At 40.8% G+C, this 25,465-nt stretch overlaps 1 protein-coding gene across 4 annotated transcripts in view; it reads left to right on the forward strand.

The window, feature by feature from the left end:
- The first annotated feature begins 358 nt into the window (after nt 1-358).
- pbx1a (pre-B-cell leukemia homeobox 1a) overlaps nt 359-25,465 on the forward strand; it is a 67,960-nt gene continuing 42,853 nt past the window's right edge. The window contains exons 1-2 of one of the 4 annotated variants that reach the window (XM_008434106.3): nt 359-1,188; nt 2,542-2,615. In XM_008434106.3, coding sequence (XP_008432328.1) covers nt 1,004-1,188; nt 2,542-2,615 — 259 coding nt within the window. In that variant the 5' untranslated portion in view covers nt 359-1,003. The remainder of the gene's footprint in view (nt 1,189-2,541; nt 2,616-25,465) is intronic. The other 3 variants (XR_535964.3, XM_008434108.3, XM_008434107.3) reach the window with 3 other exon arrangements.

Genomic DNA, 25,465 nt, shown 5'->3' on the forward strand with positions numbered 1-25,465 from the left:
GTGTATGAACGGGGTGATGCCTGTTGTGGGTCTCTGTTACAACTCGAGGCTCATGAGATGCTCTTCACAAACCGCAGCATGTTTCAATAAATCCATGTTGATTTACTATTCCTTTGACTGATTATACGAATGTAAATATTCAGCGGGAAAATATATAGTCTGGCTGACAGAGTGTCTTTTGCAAGCACCACCATGCCGCCCTGCTGGGTCAGAGCTCCATTGCCACTCACAATTATTTATTAGGCAACATATTCACTCTCTATCCATCACCGCATTGCCACCCGGCCCGGTCACATCTCTTAATGTTTATTACAGTGTCCCACCTTCCACCAGGAGAATGATTGACGCTTTCGGAGAGGACCGAGGTGGGACTTGCGCGCTCCTTCCTCTCCAATCGTGGCTCGAAGGGGGCGGAGGCTCTTCATCCCATACTCTGATTATGAGTCAGTTACCAGACATAAGCGAAACAATAACAGTTGGTGGGCCACTTTTGCGCTCAGGTCCTACGCCGGCAAGTTGAGACTTTCAGCGCCTTTTTGGCGCATCAAGGTCCCGATTATTTGCAGCCTACAGCGGAGGAGCACAGCGCGCTCCACTTTTAATCAGATTAGGAACCTTTAATGTTCAATGCTGGTTTTCCTTCGTCCCTAACGTAGCGGTGCAGGAGTGGCCAAAGCCAAATGCAGCGATTCAGATCAGATTTCACCTAAACCAGCTGGGAGAGAGACCGACAGAGAGGGAGAGAGAGAAAGAGAGAGAGAGAGAGAGAAACGAGAAGAGAAGAGAAGAGAGAGGGTTTGTCAGTCTCCCTCCTCCCAAATCCAGAAAAGCTTACCAAGGAAAAAAGGAGGAGTGTCTGGGCTCAGATAGACGCGAGGAATCCAGAGGAATTTCCCGAGGATTTTTTTCTCTCTTCCTTTCCCCCTTCCTTTTCACATCAAATTAAAAACAACAAGAAAAAAAAAAAAAGTTGGAGGGGAGGCAGCGGGGACCGTGGTCAGGGATGGACGAGCAGCCGCGGCTGATGCACTCCCACGGGGTAGGCATGGCCGGACACCCCGGCCTGGCGCAGCATATGCAGGATGGCACGGCGGGGACGGACGGAGACGGAAGAAAGCAGGACATCGGAGACATATTACAGCAAATAATGACCATCACAGACCAAAGCTTAGACGAAGCGCAGGCAAGGTGAGACGCAACTAAAAACACTCGTGTTATTTATGGGAAAAGATGGAAACATCAGAGGAAGGGGGGAGATAATACTCGCTTGTAAGAGAACTGCCTGTAAATGAAAGCAATAACGCCCACTGAAGTGCCGAGACTGCGCGAAAGCGACAAACAAAACCTTAAAAACTTGAAGATTTCATAATTTGACAACTTTTGTGTGATCATTTCCTATCAGAATTTATTAATTAGCGCCTGATTACTGCGGATTAAGACAAACCAGACTTGTTTTATCTATGAGGGGACTTGGCAGCTCAGTTACTCTCAGAGTCTTTTGGCTTAATTGTTACAAAGGAGCTTACATTGTAATCCTGTGCCATAATAACAGGATGCAGATCCTCTTCTGTGGTTTACACCCAGCACTAAAAATAAAGACGGGAAATTAAGGAAATAAGACATGCAAATGTTTAAGAGGTGGGGTGCAAACTGGATAGATTTTGCGTTATAAAAATCTACATTTTCGACATTTAGCACAGCTAATTTGAAAATAAGTTTTATGTTGATGCACCAATAAGCTTTTCCTAGCCTGTGCCGATTTCTTGTTTTGGTCGAGATGTAACCTGCCGATTCTACAATCTCAATTTGCAGTTGTCTGACGCTGATATTTGTTTTATTTTTTAATTCTACTGACCATAAAAGAGGATAAAATGCTACCTCTTTGTTAATGGTGGTAGTATAAATGCAAAATAGAATAAAAAAAAATACACAACAATAATGCATCAATAAACTGACCAGATTTTACTTGTAAGAATTTGACCTGCCAATCATCAGTCAGAGCCAGTGAAGGGAAATTGGTTGCCTCTCATCTCTGGAGGATTTAATTGTGTATATTTTACACTGCTTCAGTATTTTTGTTCTTCTTGTTGAAATGTTCCAATTTAAAACAATACATTATTTAAACTTGAAAAGACCAACACAATGAAGGTAAAATTGGATTCCAGATGGTGAATATTTTGCCATGCTCCTATATTTTTTTTTAAATTATTGTTCACCATTTAGAGCCCATGAAAGGAAAATTGACCAGTGTTGGTCTTTAGATAACTCTGTGTAAATTTTACCTTACTCTTGCAGTTTGAAAAAAAAAAAAAAGATAAAAGGTGAGCTTTTGATTTGATTTGCTGATCACAGATTAAAGTCAGTGAAGGAAAAATTGGCTTATTCAGATCTTTGGCTGAACAATCGGTGCATAATATTACCCTGCTCCCATGTTTTATTTCTAATGACCGCATTAGAAATACATAAAAATAATAATAATAGATGTCTGTTTGTTTGCTCGAGTATTGACCTGGTTATTGACGTGCTGTCTTCTTTTTTTAGGAAACACGCACTCAATTGCCATCGAATGAAACCTGCTCTGTTCAACGTCTTGTGTGAAATAAAGGAGAAAACAGGTAAGGACGCACCATCTTTGTGTCTCACCATCACTTTTTTTTTTTTTTATAATTGGATTCAGCTGTATAAATACCACGTCCTGTTTTTAACCTACAAGGTATCATAAAACATATGTGAAAAAGCAGAGAAAACCGGCTGCTGTTGGACAGCAGTGTTATCATTTTAGCCTTCCTCACCCCTCTCTGTAGGGCTTGAAGCTGTGTGCTAAGTGAACAGTTTTTCCACGCAGAGGTATTTTCTGTTTATGTTCACGACAAGGGTCAAAGCCACCAAAAGGAATGCGTGAATTATCACTAATTTAACAGCAGATTAAAAACAGGAGAGCGGCTCACGCGATGAAAGGCTGCGAGTTGTCTCGGAGGGACGGGGCAGAGCAGAGCGGCGCTTTTCAAGAGAGGAAATAAAACGAAATATCCAATATAAGCTTATCTGAGAGCACAACTTTGAGGCTGTCTGCGAGGTTATTGAGAGGGAGCCTTGTCACTTTGTCGCCCGGCTTGTCGCGTCGTAGCCGTGCGAGATGGCTGAGAATAAACACAGGGGCCGAGCCGCATGGAGGCAATACTGTTTTCATTAATATAACATGAACTTCTCTGCGCTGACATTTCATCTGTATGAGTCAGGGTTTGGCACAGGTTTCTCTAAAAACAAGAGGGGAAAACATGTAGACACTTGAGATTTTCATCAGATTTACAAAGAGCGCAGGCCCCTGCGGAGGAAGCTACAGTGCAGGCTGGGGGCCCTGGCTCCTAAATTGCAAGGCTCGGAAAAGTGAAAGAGTAATGCCTGGCTCTTTGTAAACTGTCTGGCGTCTCCCTGGGTTCAACCAGAGTTCGTTTCCAAAAAGAAGAACAAAGTGACTTGGACCTTTTCCTGGCTTTTCCCCCTTTGCCTCTCCCCTCTTCCCACCGTTCTTGGCAACCAAGCCTCTGACAGGAGAGAGGCTCCCCTCAGACTGCAAATTGTCCTCCCCTATGTTTAGTACCAAGTTTGGAAATGAACATGTTTCAAAAGAGCTTTTATTTTTTTTCTCTTACTGCTTTGCTCTTTTTTTTTTCTGTTTTACTCGACGAACATTCACCTAACCTAAACATCACAAATCTCTCGATGTCTTCTCCAGCTTTATGAAGAAAAGCATTTAGAATCTATGAATAACGTAAACACCCCCACTCACACACACACACACACGCACACACGCACGAACACACACTCCCAGAGACACCTAAAAAAAAAATTCCCCCTGTCTGAAATTGAAGAGCTGAGCTGCGGCTCATCTTCGCCTATAGGAGGGTTTGTGCAGACGAAACTGAAAATCCTTTCACTGCAGTGACAGAGAAAATGACTCAAACCTTCACCATGGCATTTACAGCCAAATGTGCTGAGTGCAGTGTATGCGAGTGGAGTACAGCCTGTAATTTGTCAAGACTTTTTTATATTCTTTATAAAGAGTCAGCTTCTCCTTGCTTTTTACATTGTTGCAGTCATAGTGTCTCAGAGAAGCGATGACGAGCACGCCGGCTCCAATTCAACCTTTTTACCAAAGAGAGGAAGAGTTTCTCCACATTAGCAATCATTTGCTGCATGTACGAGCCATGTGCGCCTCTTCCTCGCTCTGTGTCGGCGGTGTGAGCGTTGACAGCAGCAATATGGGTCACTGCCGCAGTGAGGTGTCCATTGGCAGGCAGCTGACAAACAAGGCGGGAGTGCATGCCAATAGTGGACAGAGGAAGCCTTAACTGATGACCCCGCGCCACCTCGCTCCCCTTTTGATTTGTGCCGGGGTCGCTGCAGTGTCACTGCGTTGGAGTATTTAGCAAGCTTAAACAAGCTCAGGTCCACACGCCTGGCTTATAGAAAGCCAACAGCGAAGGTTTGTGTTACCTCACTTAGAGACGGTCTTTTGGCAGCTAAGGTCGTGTTTCACAGAAACATCTTCCTCCCGCCCTCCCGAGCCCTCTGCCTTTTTTAATCTTAAACTCTCGGCATTGTAAGCGAAGTCACTAAGAGCACTCGGGTTTGTTTTCCTGCGCTCTGCTTCGTATCCTGTGACTAGGGCTGGAAAGCGTCTTTGTTTGCTTGGAACCATTACGGCGAGGGAAGCTGGCACGTACAGGTTGACTAAGTAAGAGAAGCCAGACACCAAGTCGGTGTTTCTGGGTGTCAGATTTCAGGCTCACTCCCCACCACCACCACCAGTTTCTCTCTATCTGCGGGCCTGGGACTGTTTCATTTCGTCAGGCCTCTCTGTGTCAGCGGCCTCACATTACATCCATGCAGACTCGGGTCAGATGGAGAGCTCCTGCATGACTAATGTGATCAGACGGATAATGCATTACACCGCTTGAACTTATCAAAGCTAGAGACCTGATGAATCAGTCTGTCCTGCTAACAGCAGTCCTACCGAGAGCCTGCGATGCTAATTAGGCAAAACATTTTAGATATTCACAGCAATCAGAGCTCTTTAAGGCTTCTTACAGGAATGGGAAGGCAAGTGAAAAATATTACGCTTTTCGGCATGAAGCAGACAAGAACTGTTATTATTTAACAGCGTGGCGCTGGCATGGGCTTACAGGTAGGGAGGAGAAAAGGGTTTTAAAAAAGTTACAGTTTCAATATTGTAAAAAGAATAAAGAAATGGCCATGCCGCTCCTTTAAATGTTCAAAATAGTTCTAATGACCCAGTGTACAACAGATAAGATTTAAACATTTATGATACACCTGCATGGCAAAAGATCCCATATTTTTATTAATTTGACAGTAATTACATATTTAGTACTATACTTGTGGATGGAAATGACACATTTTAATCTGTAGTGTCATTAAGCATTCCTGTAGGACAGACTGTGCTCTTGCAAGACTCTTTCTCAAAGACAAAGTTCAAGTTTGCTTTCATGCAAGAAAAACGGCTGTGATTGCGGAATAATCATAATTTCTAACTGGAAATATTATACACACCGCACCGTACCATCACCTCTGTCTAAGATAAGGAAACACAGACAGAATATCTCAGTGGAAGGTGAGGAATAGAGTTTAATTTGTAAGCCCAGCATCTGTGCTTTTTCTTATGCTTGTCAATCTCGGCTAAAGATGATGCCTTTACGTTGCCAACAAACAACAAAAAGCTAACTTCCACTTCCAGAAAAGATAGCAAAAATGTTTAGCATATATGTCTAGAAGATGTTTGAAGATTTCATTTAGTAATTATTTTTTATGCATTTCAACACAAAAGTCCTCATTAGCCAAATTTCAAAGAAAGTGTGTAAGTGATGGGAGAGATGCAGTAGACTAATGCCCTCTTCCCCCACCTGCTGCTGCTGCACACTGCTGATCAGCTGAATGACATGAGGCTTCCACACGTTTAGCTCACTTAGAATGAAGACATATTCACATATTCGGTTTTATGGAAATATTTTCAGTAGCGAAAAACTGTCCTGGTGTGAAAACTTATCAACTGTATGAAACTACAGTCGACAAACTACGAGTCACATTTCTGTTAAGCAGCTGACTGCCGGCTGCCTGAGCCGACAGCCTGACTAATTAACAGGCTTGTTATATTTGTGTTCTTCTGAAGAGCATAAGGACTTGAGTGCTGCTTCTGAATTTAGCAGGTTTTATCCAGCATTTCGGAAAGGTACATGTTTTTTGATAATGATCTGTTACTGTAATAGTTAATATATTTGACTAGATTGTTAGCGTTTGTAAATACCCTGTGATTGTACATTTCTTTTTAAGGTTTCCCTCAGCAGCCATGTCAAGTTTTCTGGGAGCCTTTTTAAAATCCTGAGAGTTGCCTGGAAAGTTTGGCTTAAACGGAAAAAGAGAGAACAAAAACAAGAAACCTTTGCTTAGAAATGACTGAATTTAGATTTAAACAAGCATTTACTAATTTATGACTTGTCAGACTATTAAATAAGCACTTCATACAGTGACTCCCTCAATAGGCTTGATGTTAGCCTGCAGGTGCATCGCGATAATGTCAAATGGCTATTTCCAGCATTTCCTTTAATATCAACACTAAACGATGATGGAGGTACTCGTTGAGCTCCTGTGCAGCAGTGGATAAACTGGTCACTATGGCTCCCAGTGCTGCTGTTTTTCAGTATTTAATTGACACGGCTGTCCATGATGAGTTCAGGGGTTAGTGTTGCCTCTCTTTGTTACTCTCCTCTCATATCCAGTGACAGATGGAGGCATTAGTCTCCAATGTGGCGCTGTCCTGAAACTAATGGCTATGTCCTTGGTTTCCCCGTGCTAGCTGGGAGACTGTATATCTGTCCCTGGCTTGGAAGTGCAGAAGCAGCAGTTTATCCCCCACTACCCCCAGCCCCTTCATGTTTTAGTTTCCACGGAAATAAGACCGAGCAGGACTTTGTCTGCTCTCTCATAAATAACCTCAAAATAAATAACTTCAAAATGAGAGTGAAGTTTTTTTTTTTTTTCTATCTGAGAAAAGCAGGCTTTGATTTGTGAGCTTATACGAACCTCTTACCAGAAATGTTCATCCAAGTGAGGGATAATACCCATGTGATATATTTTTACGGAGGATGTGCAGATTGTAGCTTTAAAAGTAAGCTACAGGATATAAAAATAATCTGCTGTACTTTTTTTAATGTCTCACTTTATATTCGTACTTCATTACCCGTGCACTTCAGGAAAACCTGCAAGTATTTCAGCCGCTCTCCTGTCCTCCAGCATAAACTCACTTGCAATTAGGACAGCTAATATATTATGCAAATGTTGACTGGCTTAATTGAGACATGTTAATCATGTTTTAAGAGGCTAATTACAGCCCTGTATATCTGAGGTGGGAGTAGTAATTAGCCGTGATAACAGATCTGGCTGTAGAGTGGTCATATTCAGTGTTGCGATGTATAACTACAGAGTACCTGTGCGCTCATTTACAAACACCTGAGCATTTCTTTTCTTTATTTTTTATTTTTTTTGCTACGTTAGAAAATGTCTAAACAATGCCTTATTACTGGGCTTCGTTTTATTACTGCGTATTGTGTTCACAAGAATGAGATGAGGTGAGACATTAGCAATATTTTTTAGGAAAAATAAAGTCAGGATTTTGTGACGTTGCTTAGATTTTTATCACGGTAAGTTGCGGTATTAATTGCGACAGTAATAAAAGTGACAATAAAAGGTATTTTAAAAATTCATCTGTCTGTTTGGCTGTTAAGCTGTCACTATAAGCAGTCAAAGCCTCAAGCGAACAATTACTGCTATAAAAATACAATGTGGCCATTATTAAAAAGGGTGCATCGCGACAACAGTTGCATTCATTAGGGTAACTTGGGTGCTAAACAGCCCACATTATTTACATTCAGTCGTCTTTTGAAGCATAAACACATTTATTGTTGATGAAATCAACAGTGGAAAAATAGTCCACAGTAAAATGACAATTCTAACCATCGTTTTGATCACACTAATTATTTTTCATAATGATACAATTGCCTGCCTCTGCTAAGAAGCAGAGAAAAGTTTTCATGCACCTGTATAAAGAATCTGTAGTTTGTGTAGAATAATATTATCTTTGTAAGTTTAATTGTATACAGTTAAAGCTTAGCCAGTTTAAATATTTTAGATGAGTATATTCAAAACAGTTGCCATCCTAACCCTCGTCACAGACTAACATTTAGCCAGATGCAGTATTTTCACCGTGCTTATATTATGTTCATTTCATCAACAGATCAGACAAAGATCTGCTTCTATTCTTCCTTCAAATGAAAGTCTTAAATATAGTGCTGATATCCATGAAATAAATAGTTACAAAACGCATCTGTGTAAATATGCCCCAATTTTTTTTATATTTATATTTTGACTGTGTTTGTCTTTCTGGTCATCTGATCCAGCAGTGTTGATTGTTCTGACCATTGGGTTCTTATCCTGCACACGACCCTGTTCTTAGTTTTCTGGCATCTGATCATATTTGGATCCATTACACTAAGAATGCCCTCCCACTTATCGAAAGTAAAATCGCTTTAGAGAGGAAATTTGCTCCATGGCTGGAGTGGAGTTTCTTTTTTATCGGATGTTTATCTCTGGAGCAGCTTTTAGTGTCTACACAACAGCTCCGGTGACATTATTGCCAATTCAATTGCCTCGGTTATTGTTTTTTTTCGTTATTGGTGCTGTTTGGATTTGATTGGATTTTGCACAGACTTGTGGAATTGCGCCTCACAGTTTGACCGGTCAAAGCATACATTCTCATGTCGTTGGAGTTGAAACCTCTGCTGTTGGTCTGGGTCAGTGTGAGGTTGCAATTTTATAATGACCTTGAACAGCTTTATTTCTACTGGCCTTAAAATAACGTAGCATGTATATTGACTATTACAGTTACAGTGTTATATGTAATATTCCTTTATTGTTATTTTTTGTTATCTATTTTCACAATTTACAGCAATGTAAATATGCAGAAATAAGAAAAGTAGGCAAATTTCATTCCTTGTCCTTCTCAATATATTGTCTTGAAATATAGAATATTTGCACATTTTTCGTAGTTTTTAATTAAAAGTGCCTATTGCCATTCTGCTCTTTATGGAGCTACACTAAAATTATTGTGATCTTATATTAGCTAGTTAATTAGTCAAGCTATCTGCTCAGGTAGAGCGTCAGTCAGCTGCTTACGTGACAAGTTGCTTCTGGCTCGCCTATAAGTGTTTTAAAACTCGGTTTTCTCATTTGGAGTTATAGGTAGCACTCCTTTGGTTTTCATGTAATAACTGTGTATTTTATAGACAAATATTTGTCTGTTTTGCAAGTGAAGGATAACCACAGTAATCTAATTTCAGCCAGCTGAACAGCAGAGTGCAGCAAGAAGCAATGGAGGGCCTCTACACCATTACTGAACAAACCATACTGCAGGAAAAACTCCTGTAGTTTCTCTGGCATCTTATTAAAAAGACTTTAAATTGTAGGAACCTAATCATGTATAATTACAACAGCTTTCAAACCGCAACCTTTTAATTTTTGTTGTACCTACCTCTCAAAGCATCCCAACTACAGTTTTACAATGTATCACTTTAACATGCGCATTCAGGGGTGGTCTGTTAGTTTTCATAACATTATTGAACTTGAAATATCCCTATGTCTCATAAGGAAAATGCTGTATCCAGTGCACAGCAACAGGTAGGGGAGGGGCAACGTGTCATGGTCCATATAGCCAGAGAAAACGCTGATCGCTCATGTGCTGTTTATGGCATTTCACAAAAAAAAATAACTTTAGGTATAGTATGATGAATATGAAACAATATTTTTTGTAAAAACTTGGTACACCTCGATAATAAAAAAATGTCTAATATGTTGGTTATTATTTATTGAAAAATTTATAATAAAAATTGTGTGGTTACCCGTAATCAGACAAAAAAAAATTTGCATATGCATTCATGTGTGCTTGTGTAATTTGATGGAGGTGGGCTGTCTGGCTCGTCACCACTAAAATGTAAGTGGCGTGTTGGCAGCACGCTGGGGTTGTACAAAAGACCCCCCCCCCTCTCCCACCACCACCACCACACGCCCCACTCCCCGACTTCGATGAACAGTCAAACATAAGACGGCGAGCACTCTTCCCTGGCTGACTTAGTAAAAATGACACAAATTAATACATGCTGCTTAAACAGGACCAAGATTAATGGTTGCCTTTCGCAGCGGCTTAGATCCTCTGTCAGTCGCTGCTTGCTGCCCAGATGGAATCAACACCAATCAATGAGGCTGCCGACTCTCACTGGATATCTGCTCACGATGTTGAGGGGTACACGGAGATGCACACATTTACATATGCTTTGAACGCACAGTTACTTATGCCACGCAAAATAAAAATTATTAAAAAAAAAAAAAAAACAGAATCACAAACTTCCTCCTGGTATTTCTTCCTCTCTCGTCAGGTTTCCTCTGTATAAACCGCACTGCATATCGTGTATTACATCCCATATAGTCGGATGTTCAATCAGGTGCCACAGAGTCAGATGGGAAAGAGCAGCAAGGCTGATGGCTCAGTCGTGATTGGATGTTTCAATTACTGATAGTAATGCCATGGTGTAGTGAGTCATGCAGTGCAGATAGCACCATTTATTTTAATCAGGACAGGGGAGAGATGGGTGTGGATATGTCTCCCTCATTTCAGAGGGAGTTTCACATTTAGATGCAAGGGAGTGCATTCCCCTCTTCTCCAAACTCTCTCTCTCTCTCTCTCTCTCTTTCTCTCTCTGTCTCTCTCTCACACACACACACTCACGCACACACACACACATTTTCTTAGATGCATGCACAGTCACACACATACACACGCTCAGGTGGATTGAGAACGGAGGATAGGTTGCCTTGGGTAACGCGTAGCGACAAGGTACTCTCTCGGCGAGCTATTCTAATTTATGTTAATAAACCTTGCAGTTGCTGTGAGAGACAAAGGGGCCAGAGATGAGCCTCGGTAACCTCGGTACTTTCACTGGAAGGAAAAACACAGGCAAGAAAAAAAAAAAACTGTGAGGAGATAGTGAACTGTAGAGAAAGACTCTTCTTACTGAGGCACAGAACGATGATAAATTTAGCCTCACAAAGAGTTATTTTGTGGCTGCGGAATCAAACAGTCTCATGCTTGCTATTTTCAAGTTTGGTGTGCGGTGTTTACTATTTCTGTGTCAGAGTCTGTGTTGGAAGGGGCAGGGATTGGCAGGCGGGTTGTCTCCTGGGATCGTTGCTGCTAATTCCGCGGGGCTCCGAAGAGACACTGGATGCTGCAGCTTTGGATCACTTCCCAGGGCAGATGCGACACCACAGGTAGCATTTAGCACAGTGGGGCAAAAGCATGAATGTTAACAGAGGTCAGGGTATGGTCTGATGGCCTGCAGTGTTAAGACCCTCTTGGTGAGCTTGATAAAGAGCCCTGAAATTACCTCGAAAAACGGCTTGATCGTTTTTTTTGGGGGGGAAAAAAAGTTTTGCTTTTTCATATCATTATGTTGCTTCTTTTAGTCATTAAATTGCCATCAATCCGAAAGCTTAATGAATGTGATCTTGTTTTTACGTTGTTCAGCTTTTGAATCCAAAGTGGTTTTTTTTGGGGGGGGTTTGTTTGTTTTTTTCCTGCAATGCAAACCATCACCCCGGTAACACCAACAAGGATTGATAACACAACAACTCCTTCCGCTTCTGTAATATATCCATATCCCCAACCCGAAGAGTGAAAGCTGTGGATTTCCTCTGTGCCTGCTGTCTGCCAGCTTGCCTTTGGCGATGTTAGTTCTGGACAGTTAACTCCCACTGAAATTATGTTAATTGCTGTCATTTTCTTTTTTCTACTTGAGCATAATCAGCAAATTATATACTTCTGTTCATTTATTACAGAGCCACTCCTAACGGGGATTTTGCCCTTCAAAGATCAAAAGTTAGGAGGGGAGGTGGCTTGCTCTTATGTTTGTGTACTCATTTGTCATATTATGTATCAGCTGGCTATTACAAGAACTGTAATGTGCCATGAATAGTTTGGTGTAGTCAAATTACATGAGGTTATATTCAAAGATTTTAATTGGTTGCAGTCAGAAATATTCAGTAAACATGGAAAGAAAAATGACAGATTTTAATTTATGCTGTGAGTTGTATTTGCCTGGTAAATTTACGTGGTAGATTTAGGTATTTTGGCTTCTAAAAGCTCACTCCATGTTGGATTGCATGTGTGCATTGCTAACACTGATGTACTATTCAATTGTTCTTGTCTCCAATTTAGATAAGGATAATTTAAAATTAGGTATTTGACTATCAGATGTTCAAATCCATTTTTTTTTTGTTTTACTTATTTGTTAAAACTATCACCACGTTGACAGTGCTCACAGTGCTAACTAGTAATAATCAATCAAAGCCAGGAGGAGAGTGTTAGCAATGTCATTCATACTTGTGTACATGCCCCACTACAGCTAGGCAAGTTGTTTCTCTGCCATTAAAATATTGAGCAGCGTGTACATGAGGTTGACTGACTGCGCTAAGACCCTCCTCCTAGCTTTGATTGGTTATTTAATAAAGATGTAAAATAAAAATTTTAAGGTGAGGGCACAAAATGCCATAAATATATATAAAAGACCTAGAGGTTTAAAATATAGTAAAATAAGACACCACATTTCATGAGCAGCAAACTTTTTTTTTTCAAATGGAGTTTTAGCAGGATAGTTTTAACATGCTCTGTCCACACAGGTTTAACGAGGCTAACAAAGGTGCAACAGTGGAAATTCTAAATACAAGAATTACATGTAATTTAATGAGGTTGAACAGATAGTTTTGCATCCTGACGATTTGTATGTGGAAACAACTGGCCCACCAATTCTGCCAGCACTGGCACCATGTACACAACTGGCTTTAAATGTGCTGACTGGACTGGCGCCGCTGTCTGCAGGGCTGTAAAAATAAATCGGTTCATACACAGTATTTCCTGCCTGTGCTTGAAATTTTTAGGAAAAGTGCCATAACATTGTTGTTCCTCATAGTTAAGCTAAATTTGACAACGCATTTGCTTGGTGAGTGCTGCGCTTTTCGCTTTTTCCCTCTACATTGCACACACCTTGTTGATTGCTCTAGAAGAAAGTGCTTCTCCAAAACCTTGCTTTTGCTGCAGCGTGCGGTGAATAACACGGTAGAAGACACAGCACAAATATAGCAGCAACACGTGGAACCTCCTGACGAAACACAGCCGTGGCTGAGAGCGATTTGGTCGTCAGCCACAGCCGCCCTGTACATCCACGTACAGAGGAAAACTCATGTTTAGAAAACCTATGTAGCATTTACATCTGTATACATTTATATTTCAGTTTAATTCAAAAACACTTTATTGATCCTAAAAGAAAATTACATTTGTTTAGATGTGTTTGTATGTAGAGTTCCCGTTAGAAAAAAGTGTTGACATCTGAAAGGCATATTACTTTATTTACTGCAAACAGATTTGGTCTTCATCAACTCAAATCTTTCATCAGCTGACAATGTTTTCAGGGAGAGAATTTTACTAAACTTGTATGAGGTCTTTTATGATTTCCGTTGTTTAAAATTAGACTTGTAAAATGTTTATTCTGTTCAAGTTTGTCTTGTGCACTGTAAAAAAAAAAAAAAGTCTAATTTACGGTAATATAACCGACAGCTGTGGTTGACAGAATTTTACCGCATTTAAATGGATATATGTGCCCACATAAATTTTTACCGTATTTATACAGTTAAATTCCTTACAGTCACAGCTGCCAGTATTTTACTGTAAATTAGAGACGTTTTTCTTTACAGTGTGCAGATAAAAATGACAGAAAATATTATTCTCCTGCTCCCTAAGCCTGTTTAAACAATTAAAATTAATGTTTCTGACACATCAACAACTATGAATTGAAATTCTTTGACAAATAAATGTAGCAAAATGTATTTGTCATGACGGAAAAAATGTATACAATTAATCCTATTACTGGTAAAATAATATTACATTGATTATTACTTTTAAAGTGATTTTGATGCCATGTTTAGGCTCTGGGCAGTGGAATATTTTCTTTAATACTTTAAACCATAGAAATAGCTAAATGTATCTCCTTTTTTTTTTTTTTTTTTGCAGTTTCAGACAAACTCTTGAAATCGTTCTCATATTTCGCCCTTCCTACAGCAAAGTGGGGAGTAGAGGATGCAGAATAGGTGACATCATCCAGACAGATAAGAAACAGATTGTTTTATATCGAAAGCTGATTAAAGAACAGCTGCGATTCTTTAAATTTAACTATGTGATTCTCAACATGTAATTAGAGCCAGTACCCAAAAAAACAAAACAGGAATCAGGATTTGAGTTTCATAAGAGACTTTTACAGATAAGAAGATTTGAGTTGACTTCTTATTAACAAAAACAGAACAGCTCTAAAAATATCTTATTTCTAAATTAAGTATGATGTGGAAATCCTCCCACTGATTAACTGCTGACATTTCTACCTCTGATGTTACGCTTTTTTGTGAAGTGCTTATGTGAATCCCCTTGGAACCACTTCGTGTGTGCGTCTCTGCACACATAAATACAAACATGCATCATGTGGTCGTCTGCTGAACACAAATAGACCGCCTAGAAAACCGCTACATACTATCACTCCCAAAATAGGAGGGCATGTGTGATAGTTTAAACTGATAGGACAGGATCTGTCATTTTGCGTTATGCTTGATCCAGACGGCACAAACGCAAGTATTTCAAGACATCTTGGTTACTTTTGAAAATATCGAAGGTTTCTGTTAAGACTTTTTGTTGAGAATTCAGAATGTTACGTGTAACATATTCTGATTTCTTCCCAAGATTTGAACCAGCACCCTCTCTGCTACATGCATGTCTTTCACCCCTAAAGGCAAACTCGTCCTCCTCTTCCATTATGTTTTTTATTCGGCTCGCCGGCATCACCGTGCAGTCTGTTTTATTGTACATGTCCTTCAGCGCCGTGTTTAGCAGTCCTCTGCCCCTAAAGACATAAAACTCCTTTATGTTCCTATTACTTGAGTTTACGGAGAGCATCTTCAGCCGCCCCGCCTTCCGATAAGATCATATTGATAGATTGATATTGGGAGAACTGTAGTGCGATAAAGGCGCAGGGGTTAAGAGCTTCTTGGATAGTTTAACCTTGATAAAACAGTTGTTTCAGTGAGGCTGATTTCGCCCCATCCGTCTTCATCCGTCAGGGCCCCGCTGAAGTATGCAAATGAAGGCAATAGAGGGAAGCGCCGTGTGCGGTTAAATGGGGCGTTGCGAATGTGCGGTGTACCGCGCCGACGGGGTGATACTACTTACTGTCCAAATTTAGTGTGTCTTTTCTGAACCCTGCTTCCTTCCTCCCCCCCTCCCCTGTCTGTTTTGTCTACATTTCAAGGGAAAAAAAAAAATACATACGTATATATTTATACTTGTCCTGAGAGAAACTGTGCCCTCTCGTAAAAAGATTACAGCTGTAACAGAAGCAAAGCAGTTTATGTGCTTATGTTATTATTTTTAATGTGTTTTAGCTGGAGTTTAGAAGCTGCAGTTTCTTATTTGTGTCTCTCAGTGTACAGCACAGGCATCTACATGTTGCAGCTGGTTTTATTGCATGCTCTCCCCCATACATTTTAGAGCATGGCTGTTTATTGTGCTAATTAGCAAGTCTGGAGGTGTAAGGGTAATAATCTTTGTGATAATAACTGTTTATGCCTTAACACAGCGCTCCGTTCAGAGTTTATGTTGCTCGGGCAGCTTCATTTGCCTGATTAGTTTTGTACCTACTCAGCAGCAGCATTAAGGAAGCTTCTTTTTTTGTGTGTGCGTCTGTTTGAGTCTCATTTATCTCACGTGTCTGTATATTGATTGATTCCCCTTGCTTGCTCGTTATTTTTGCTCTCTTCTTCACAACTCATTTTACAGAGAGACGAGGCCAGGAAAGGGTTACTACATCCCCTGTCTGCTGTCTGATCAGCCGCCACACATAGAGCTGTCAGTCAGGAGCTTTCCTGCCTGCCCTTTTGTTATGGAACGCCAGCTCTGTGGGTGGGTCCTCCGGGTGATAGATGGCTCGGAGAGCCTATCGGACTGCGAGAAGCATCCATCTCTGTCTGGTGCTTGTTAAACAAGCTTGGGAAAGCAGCCATGTAGCCCTAACTACCACTGGCCTCCACTAAAAAACCCCATTAACATTAATGAAGGATAGCTTTAAAAGTTCTCCAGTAATAGGCTTGAATTGGATTTATGAGTCAGATGGTTTGCCAGAGAGTTGCTCTTAAAAAAGGTCTCCGTTAGATAAATGGAAACGAGCATTTGAAGGATTTCTTTTTGGAATTCAGCTTGATTATTTATTTTTTTTCTTCCAAAATTTAATTTTGAAGCTGCACAATCTATCAAATTGCATTATCAATGAGTGCAATATGGCTATCAGAAAAACTTGCTTGAAACCTATATTATGTGTTTAGTATTCAGTATCATACATGCAAATTCTGCTTAGCAATCATTTTTTCTGGCTGATTAGATAGACTTTCACTGCCCTCACTACCAACACTTGATGTATGTCCTGCTGCTTGTAGCCGGTCCTGACATTTTCAAAGTCTTGCTCTTGTTCTGGTCTCAACTGGATTTCTTTTTTTTCTTTTTCTTTTTTTTTTTTTTTTACTGGACTTTAGCGTGAAACTACTAGCTACATCCATGCCAACTTTAAAAATGTATAGTGTTTATAAACTTTTGTGGCAGAATCTACATTATTGTGATTACGGCAACTGTCTAAATAATCTTCTTGCGTTTGTTTAGTTTTCGTCTTGCACTTCCTGGAAAGCCTTTGTCTTCGCTCAGTATCGGTTGAGGAGTTCTTGACTACAATAGAAACCACAAAGTGTGGTGGAGACATTGTGATGACGGAAAAGAAAGCAAGGAGTCAGGAAAAATTAGGTTAATCTTAATCGATGTCGTCATAGGAATATTCAACGATTCTATGATACTCGGCGGCTCTGCTTCATTCAGATTTAAAATCAAGATGCAGCTTTGGTGGCTGCGAGGGAAAGCGAGGCGTTTGATGTTTTAAACCACTAAAAAGATAAAGCTGCCTCATTTTTAAGCACTCTGCTGCCCCCCTTTTGAGAAAAAAATAAGTTCCTAATACTTTTTTTTTTTTTAAAGGCCTTTCATCCCAGCTGGCACTGGCCATTTCAATATCCTGCAACTACCACTTTACCTGTCTGCAAGGTCCCTATAGATGGTTGATGCGAAACTGCCATTAGCCGGCCAATTCCTCAGCCACAGATTACCGCGCCGGTACGTGGTAATCACAATGTTGAAAAGGTCTGATTGCATTCCACCCAACCTACAAAGTGTGGCATAAATGGGTTTTCTCAAAGGTCTGAAGTCGGTTGTTGGTGTGCCATCATAGTGCATTAGGACTGTCAGGAGCAAAACAGCAATTTTTGAAACCTCTCTGTGAATCTTAAAAGGATGCAGAAATACACTGGGAGGCAAACAAGGCCTTCCCGAGATTGTTGAGTCAAAGCGTTTTTCTCTGCGAGCTGAGCTATAAACTCACTTCCACTGAAAATACATTTATTGTGAACATTGCTAATCCCCCTCCGCTCTTTCTCTCCTCCTCTCCCCCCCCTCCCCAGTCTTTCTCTCCTTCCTGGCTCTTCTGCTCACCTCTGATGTCATTAGCAAGTATAGAGGGAGGTTGAGGCAAGAGAGGAGTTGCTATTCTTAATGAATTCTGCTTTGTCTTTGGACTCCCCTACCTAGTTAACCCCCCTTGTGCTCAAGGTGTCAAATTAGAGCAGCTGGAAAAAAAAGAGGGGAGAACAAGGGGGGATGAGCAAAGAACATCGCACCCACAGCTCATTTCCCGACTCTCCTTCAAACCACCCTAATACAACATAATATTCATGAGTATTATCCGTGTAACAACTGTGGAAAAAAAATGGTTGGATCTGCTTCACAAATTCCACTTTCATGATTAAGAAGCTGGTAGGGCAGTTAAGAACACGTTACTCGTGCACTGCTGTGCACCGATAAGGAAAACGTAACCTAGCACATCCGCAGATTTTTGTGGTTATTCCTTTTTTTTTTACAATTATGAGAAGGATTTTTACATTTTAGCACTGGCAAAAAAAAACTACTTGCTCGATTAGTTTTTTTCTTGAGTCACAACCTCTTGTCTTCTGCTCCCGAATATTTTTGATTTCTTCATCATTTGTCCAGTTTGCAAAAATCTTGAAAATATCCTGCCTCTTTTAAAATAATTTACACAAAATGAAGAATGCCCGGTTTTGTGACAACTACACAAAGAAAAGCATAACTACAAAGAAGGAATAACACAGTGAAAGACATTTTTTTAAGAATTGCCCTGCATTTAATGTCATCTTTTTCAAATCATCCTGACCAGCTTCTTTGTCACTGCAGCATAAAAACAAAACAAAAAAAATAAATTCAATCCCACTACATGATGTGGTACCACCAAGTGCTTTTTGGGTCACAGCTTTTTCTCTGTAGCTCTTAAATAGCATGTGGAACATCTGCCCTGTTTTTCCCTCCTGAGCTTTGGCTCTCTGCAGCTCATCCAAAGTTACCATGGGCATTTGGTAAAGTTGTTAACAGTACTGCCTTGTAAGTACTTAATTTATCAGAAGCAAGTCCCCCCCAATAAATCCCTGTTGGTGGACAGGAAATGATGTGCAAGTATTTAAAATTATTTTTCCACTTCCTGTACATCTCGGACTTGTGTTTACAATAGACCAAAAGCGGAAATGTATGACTGCTCAAGACTACAGTGTTTTTTCATTTATCATAAATCAGCCTGCCGTTGCCCCGGTTTTCAAATCTCAGAATATTGTTTGACATCATAACTCCACTTTAAACTTCATCACAGTTTTATTTTTGACCTGTCTGTTGTTTGTTCCCTAAAAAAGCTGTGGGGCCTTCAAAGAACAGCTGCATTTATACTTAGATTATGTTACACACAGGCAGACTCTATTGACTTAATGTGTGACTTCTGAAGGAAGTTGATTGCACGTACTTAAGGGTACAAATGAGGATAAATACAAATGCGGACAATTTATTTATTTTTTTTCTTCAGATTTTTATTAGCAAAACATTGCAAAAAACATGCGTTGTTTTCTTTCAACGCATCCTTCAGTAATTAAGCACTGCTTTATGTTGGCCTATCTTCTGAAATCAAAAGCAAAGTTGAAGTGTGTACATTTGCAAGGCATTGTATTTTAGAGATAAAGATCTAGGGGCTGTTTGAATGTTTTACCCTCTGGTTTGCTGGAGCGTGACCAAAAGTACATTAATATGCTCAGACATTTCTTCTTTGAAGAAACTTTATTGCTGGTGTTTCTATACTTCTTCAGGAAAATGCAATGTTATTAATTTGAATGTAGTAGCGTAGAGCTCTGTGTAAACCTCAAAGGAATGTAAAACAATCAAACACATCTGACTTCGGCAGATATTTTAATAAATAATAATAAAAAAGAAAAGTGGTCTGTTCTTTAATCTGATGCCCGAGTGGAGTCTCAGTTTAGCGTTTCAATCACATTCTTTCCTTTCATCTCGCAACACCTGCAGGTTCATTAGCAGCCAAAACTATCCAACCAATCATTGTTCAAACAGTTATTTTATATTCTTACTTCAGATCCCGGAGTCAGATATGAAATACGCCGCGCTGATAAAATTGAATGTTTCCATTTGATTAAATGCCAAAGCCGTTAAAATGGCATGTTTTAATAGGTCACGTCAGGTGGCTTCCATTAAGACTGGGAATAAACTGATGTGATTTCTGACCCAGCCGCATTTGGAGTTACGGAGAGGCTTAACCCGAGCTCGCCTCCTCTATATTTGTTTTAGCTGTCCGCGCAGCAGACTCTCCAGATGAGGTCGTGAACTTGCTGCACCGACTGTGTGCGAGTGTGGGTGGACAAAGTAATAGTGCTAATGACGGTGATTGCAAGTCTGGATGGCTCACTTACACATTGCTCCGATATCTGCTACAAAAGAAGAAGAAAGAGGAAAAAAAAAAAAAGATTCGACCTGCATCTTTTTTCCTTGTAGCTTTGGGGTCAGGTTTTCCTGTGAGCCTTGCGGAGATGTTGTTGTTGTCTGCCTTCACCCGGGCATCAGTGGTTGATAGTCCTGAGTCAACAGAGAGGTCCCCTCGTGGCTCTGCTTGCTCACTCCTGAGCCCGGCGTTTAGTTTTCCTTGGCAGACCCGGGCCACAGCTCATTAGACTAAGAGAATGCGCTTGCCTTAATTAATGATATGTAAATATCCTTGAATTGGCCACATTTACATATTAAGAGAGATTTGTGGAATCTGTGCAGTAATATATTTTAATTAGGGATTAATTAAAAATAATGGGAATTTCATTTCGCCTGGCAGGTTGCGTTTGGTGCGCCGGGGCTCAATCTTTGAACGCTGAGGCAGATACAAGCATGTGAAGGAAGCTCAGTTCTTTCACCCACCGCTCTCTGTGCTGCATACAAACATGTGCCCTCACACACACACACACACACACACACACACACGCACACACACACACACACCCGCGCACACACACACTGGCATCACATTCCTTGAGATGCCAGACTCTTCCCAGGGGGTCTCCACAAAGCGCTGCAGCTTTGAAAAGGCGGCGAGGAGGAAGCTTGAACACCCACAATATGTTTTTTGGGGATGGTCCCAGTTTGGCTCAGTATCATCTCCTCTCGTTTTTTTTTCTCTCTCTCTCTCTTCTCTGTGTAGTTTGGGAATGGCTCTCAGACACGGAACACTAGTTATGCTGGCAATTATGTTAATGGAATGCCATTAGGCCATGATTGTATATGAGTGAACGGGGAGCGAGAGCAAGTTTTCGTGGCCCGAGTCAACGTATCCTTTGATCCACTTCTGAGAGGCTCTTCATGTCCTAACAAATTCTCTAATTTCCCAAGCAGCGATCTGAGATACTGCAAACAGACAGGATTTCTACACAGTCTGGGGGGGAAAAAAGTATGGAATATGAGCAGAGCATTTTTTTTTCCAAGGTTTGAATAAGCATGGAAAAAGATTTGAATTTCCAGGATTTACTCCCAATCCCACTGGTCAAATGTTGCTTTCCTCCTTTTCTTCCCTCTCTGTAAGGTCATTTATCTTTCAAAACTTCCTTCCTTTCATTCCTCCTTGTATCCTTCCTTACATCAGACCTTATGTGTCCCTCTTTCTGTCCCTTTCTCTTCCTTCTTTCATCCCTGTTTATTTTTCCCTGTTTCACTCGTCTTTCCTCTCATCTTCCCTTTATGTGCTTTCATTCATTTTTCCTTTTGTATTTCCTTGTTTCCTTCGCTTTGTGCTTGTGTTTCTTCCTTCCTTACTCACTTTCTATTATCTGATTTTACTTCTTTCCTAGTGTTCTTTCTTCACTCCGTCTCTGTCATCCCTCCTTCCTTGTGATAATCCGTCTCTCGTCGTGTCTTATCATTCCCTACTTCTCTCAGTTTCGGATTCGTTTCAGGTTCCATATTTAAAGCCTCAAACATAACATATATAACCATAAGTTAAGAGGGATATTTTGTATTTGTATTTTAAAATCTGCGAGCAAGACCTGTTAATTTTTTGCAGGAAAAATGAACATTAACGCCATTCAGTCTGACCAATGTGTCAAGGGTTGTTTTATTTCAGGCTTTTTGCGCTGGCTAATGATGTACTCAGTGCGTTGTTTTTCCTCTGACAGCCGTGAAAATAAATCTGAATAGAAACAAAGAAACCATCTGTCATCGGCACCACTAATGGCAGTGATAGCACGACCACTATCACCTCATCTCCTAGGTGGAAATCATCCCCATTACCAAGCATCAGGGCTGCTTCCTGCTTCCTGATGCTCCTCACAGCAGCAGCATCTGCATCACACGCACATACATGCCGTCTCAGTCCGCCTGCAGAGAGGGATTTTTGATGTATTTGATGAAGGCCTTTTTTTTCCGTTTTGGATTTTTTTTTTTTTTTTTGGAGGGGGTGGGGGGGTCATTTTAAACACATTTACAAGCAAATGCCTGTTTTTCTTCCAGTTCTGCTCAAAGCAGAAAGAGCTTCTTTGGCATTTCTGATGTGTCGTCAGCGCGCTGATGTTATTGATCCAGGACCTTCCGAATTCATTAGGAGATCCAGCCCCGGCCGTGCTGCATCTTTATTTATGTTGCTGCACCCTCCCTGGCCTGCCTCTCTCTCTCTCTCTCTCTCTCTCTCTCTCTCTCTCTCTCTCTCTCTCTCTCTCTCTGTTTCTCTCTCTCTGCCTGCCTTCCTCTTTCATCCTCCATGCATTATTCTTTTATTATTCTTTTACAGCTGCCTTATCGCCTGCATTTTGGTGAGGATAAGACCTGTCAGCTTTGGGTCTAGTCGGGGGTGATGATGGGAGACTTCAAGGGGAGGAGGAGGCAGGAGGATGCCTGCTGTCCCCCTCTTTTTCATCATATGAAACGGACTCCCCCCCCCCATCCAGCCCCCTTTCCTCCTCTCCACCTTGCTTCTTTCTTGCACTCTCGCCTTCACTGTCTCCCTTCGTAATGAGAATCTTTCTCTAATTGAGGGAGCTGCAGCGAGCTGGCCGAGGGCGGCGGGGTTAGATTGTGATACTGGCTACGTGACCGTTATGCTGATAAAGGCGGCAGATCAATAATTTAGGCCCTGACCTTAATGGTGGTGTTAAAACGCTTATTCTCCCGGAGTCTGGAGGCCTTAAAGGTGCAGAGGTGGATAAAGGCGCTGGATATGCAGGTGGGGGACGAGGGGTGCAGAGGGGGTTGGGGGGGAGGGATGGTGGGCGAAGAAGATAAGAGTGAGAGGTGAAGAAAGACGGGAGAGGGAGTGGGTATTTGCAGCCAGGCTCTCAGACTAGTGAAAAGGAGGGGATCATGTGTGATGTTTTTCCTGCCTCTACATTCACACTCTCACATTGTCACCAGCATTCATCCTCTTAGTATCCATATGAGAGCCATAAGCTTTTCTTTCTTTTCTTTTTTTTTTTCCTTTTTTATTATTATTTCTTCTTTGCATGCTTTTTGGTATCTGCTTGTAATCCGTTCTCATAACAACAACAAAATAAATAAATCAAAATATATAAATAAATAGAAATCCTCCAGCCAATTCTCACCGATACAGAGAATGCATCAGCAGACTCCAGAAGTGAACAAAGACTGCAGTAACGAGTGGGTTTAATCTGGTTCTGGGCTTGTCTTGTGCCTTCTAGCTTAAGGCTATGCTCAATGAGGATTCGGACAGCCATCGATTTGATTCCGAGGGACATTAACGTCACAGCCACATGCGTCTCCCTCCTCGCTCTCTCTCTGAAACTCTCATTCCCTGCTGGCAGGATGCGACCATCCCAGTTTCTCCACCCCCCACCCGCCCCTCCTTGCTCCTCCTCACCCACCCAGCCACCCTTAGGGGATGATATATTAGATATAACCAATTCAATTTTATGCAGCCAGGACAGACGCCCTGGGGACATAAACACACACATTTTTAATACACTCCTCACCAGGAAGCCCGATGCGCCAGAGCCTGCGGCTGCCCTGGGTCTCTTCTCACACTCAATTATTAATGTAACGGCCGCAGTGGCTTAATTAAATAATAAAGAAGAGCTCACTGCGAAGGAATGGTACAAGGACAAGTCAGGGAAGGGGTGACTTCTCTAAATGCGTGGTCTTGACATATATGAGAAGACAGAAACATTTGGTAGCAGAAGTGTCTCATTATCGCCAAATACGGCAGGAGAAATAAGTATAGAACAATGATTTTCTTGGCGAATACATTTTCTATGGGGCTATTGACATAAAGTTTACACCGTATTTGGGTAATAAGCCTAATAGTTCAGAAATAAAAGCAAATAAAAACAAATGTATAAACGATAAACGATTATGCATAATAAAGAGGAAGGAAACAGGGAGTAAGTAACACACAAAGGCCCAAAAAGCCAACAAAATAGCTTGGAACTTATGAGTGTTTAGCAAGTAATCATCTGCCCTATCAAGGCAAATTATTATAAATCTGCTTTAGTCGTAATTGATGGCCTAAATACCGTTTTCTCATTTGCAAGGTATCATACAGGAAGCATTTCATAATGGATAGAATAAAAAAGCTCCTTGAGGACTTCATCACCTTATTACTGCAAAATATGATGATGCTCTTTGCTAAATAAATACTTCTAAACTAATGACTGTTCCTGTGAGCAGTTTGAAAAAAAGGAAAGGAAAATCCTTTCATCATGAATCAGCTGCAGCCATGTGACCTTTTTGAGATTTCTCCCAAGTGAGTCGAAAGAAGAAGAAGAAGAAGAACGAGAGGAGTTGTTTCTTCTATTCCTACCGCTCACAAATTGCTCTGCATTTACCTGTACAGTTTTTTTCCAACTAAACATTATGGAACTTACTCAGTTGCAAAGACTTCTTTGCACACGTCATAAGACTCCAAAAAAAACAAACATGTAGACGTTTCCCACAGATCATCTGGACGAACCAATAAAATACTGAGATGACATTGCACATCTCAACAGTAAATTTTGCAAGTAATGGGGTTAGATTTCATATAAAACAAGGACCCGTAATTGGAGAAAAGTACAAATACTCCATCATCATCAGAGATGTTGAAGACTTGCATGTCCATTGTGTCTCTGTATACTAAATATATTGCCGTGTGTTCAGTTGGTGTTCCTTATACTATTACATTTTATGAAGCACAACTAAACTTATTTGTAGATATATTTTATTTTATTTTAATTTTTTTGGTGTGGATTACTTGTTGGTTTCTTACCAACATCTGATGTGAATTTTATTTCAGTATCCCCTTTCGAAATACATTTACTTGACATGTCCAATACCTATTTCCCCCTGCTGTATACATCAGTCGTTACTGTTCCTGTGCCCATTCATTTAGTTTAAAACCGTTTCGGTAACATAACACTCAATCAAAAAATGGGGGGCTTCTTCAGAATAAATCATTTGAAAGAGAGGTGTAGGCTTTTGGCTCAAGACTCGATCTGCTCATAAATCAGCCGTCTAGAGAGTCGGGTCAAACAGGGTTTGTGATTCTTCAACTGCGTAAAAAGACTGATTTCCTCACATTATGGATTCCTGCCACCTCCAGGGCAAGCTAAAGGAAGTACTCTGTCTCCGACGTGATGAAATGTGGCGTTATCTTTTACTTTGTTTCATTAGATTCACTGGAGATTACACACCAACCTGAAAGACTGGATTTTCCAGCTCTCTAAGACGAGACATCCTCTGGCCTCGGGGCAAAAAAATATATATATTTCCCCGCTCCCAGCTCTCATCCCCACCCCCGTTTCTCTGGGTTCATGTCAGTTTCAACTTGTAATTAATTATTCAAATTCT

This window comes from Poecilia reticulata, chromosome 17 (assembly GCF_904066995.2).
Source record: "Poecilia reticulata chromosome 17, P_reticulata-male-v2, whole genome shotgun sequence".
Taxonomy (NCBI): Eukaryota; Metazoa; Chordata; class Actinopteri; order Cyprinodontiformes; family Poeciliidae; genus Poecilia; species Poecilia reticulata.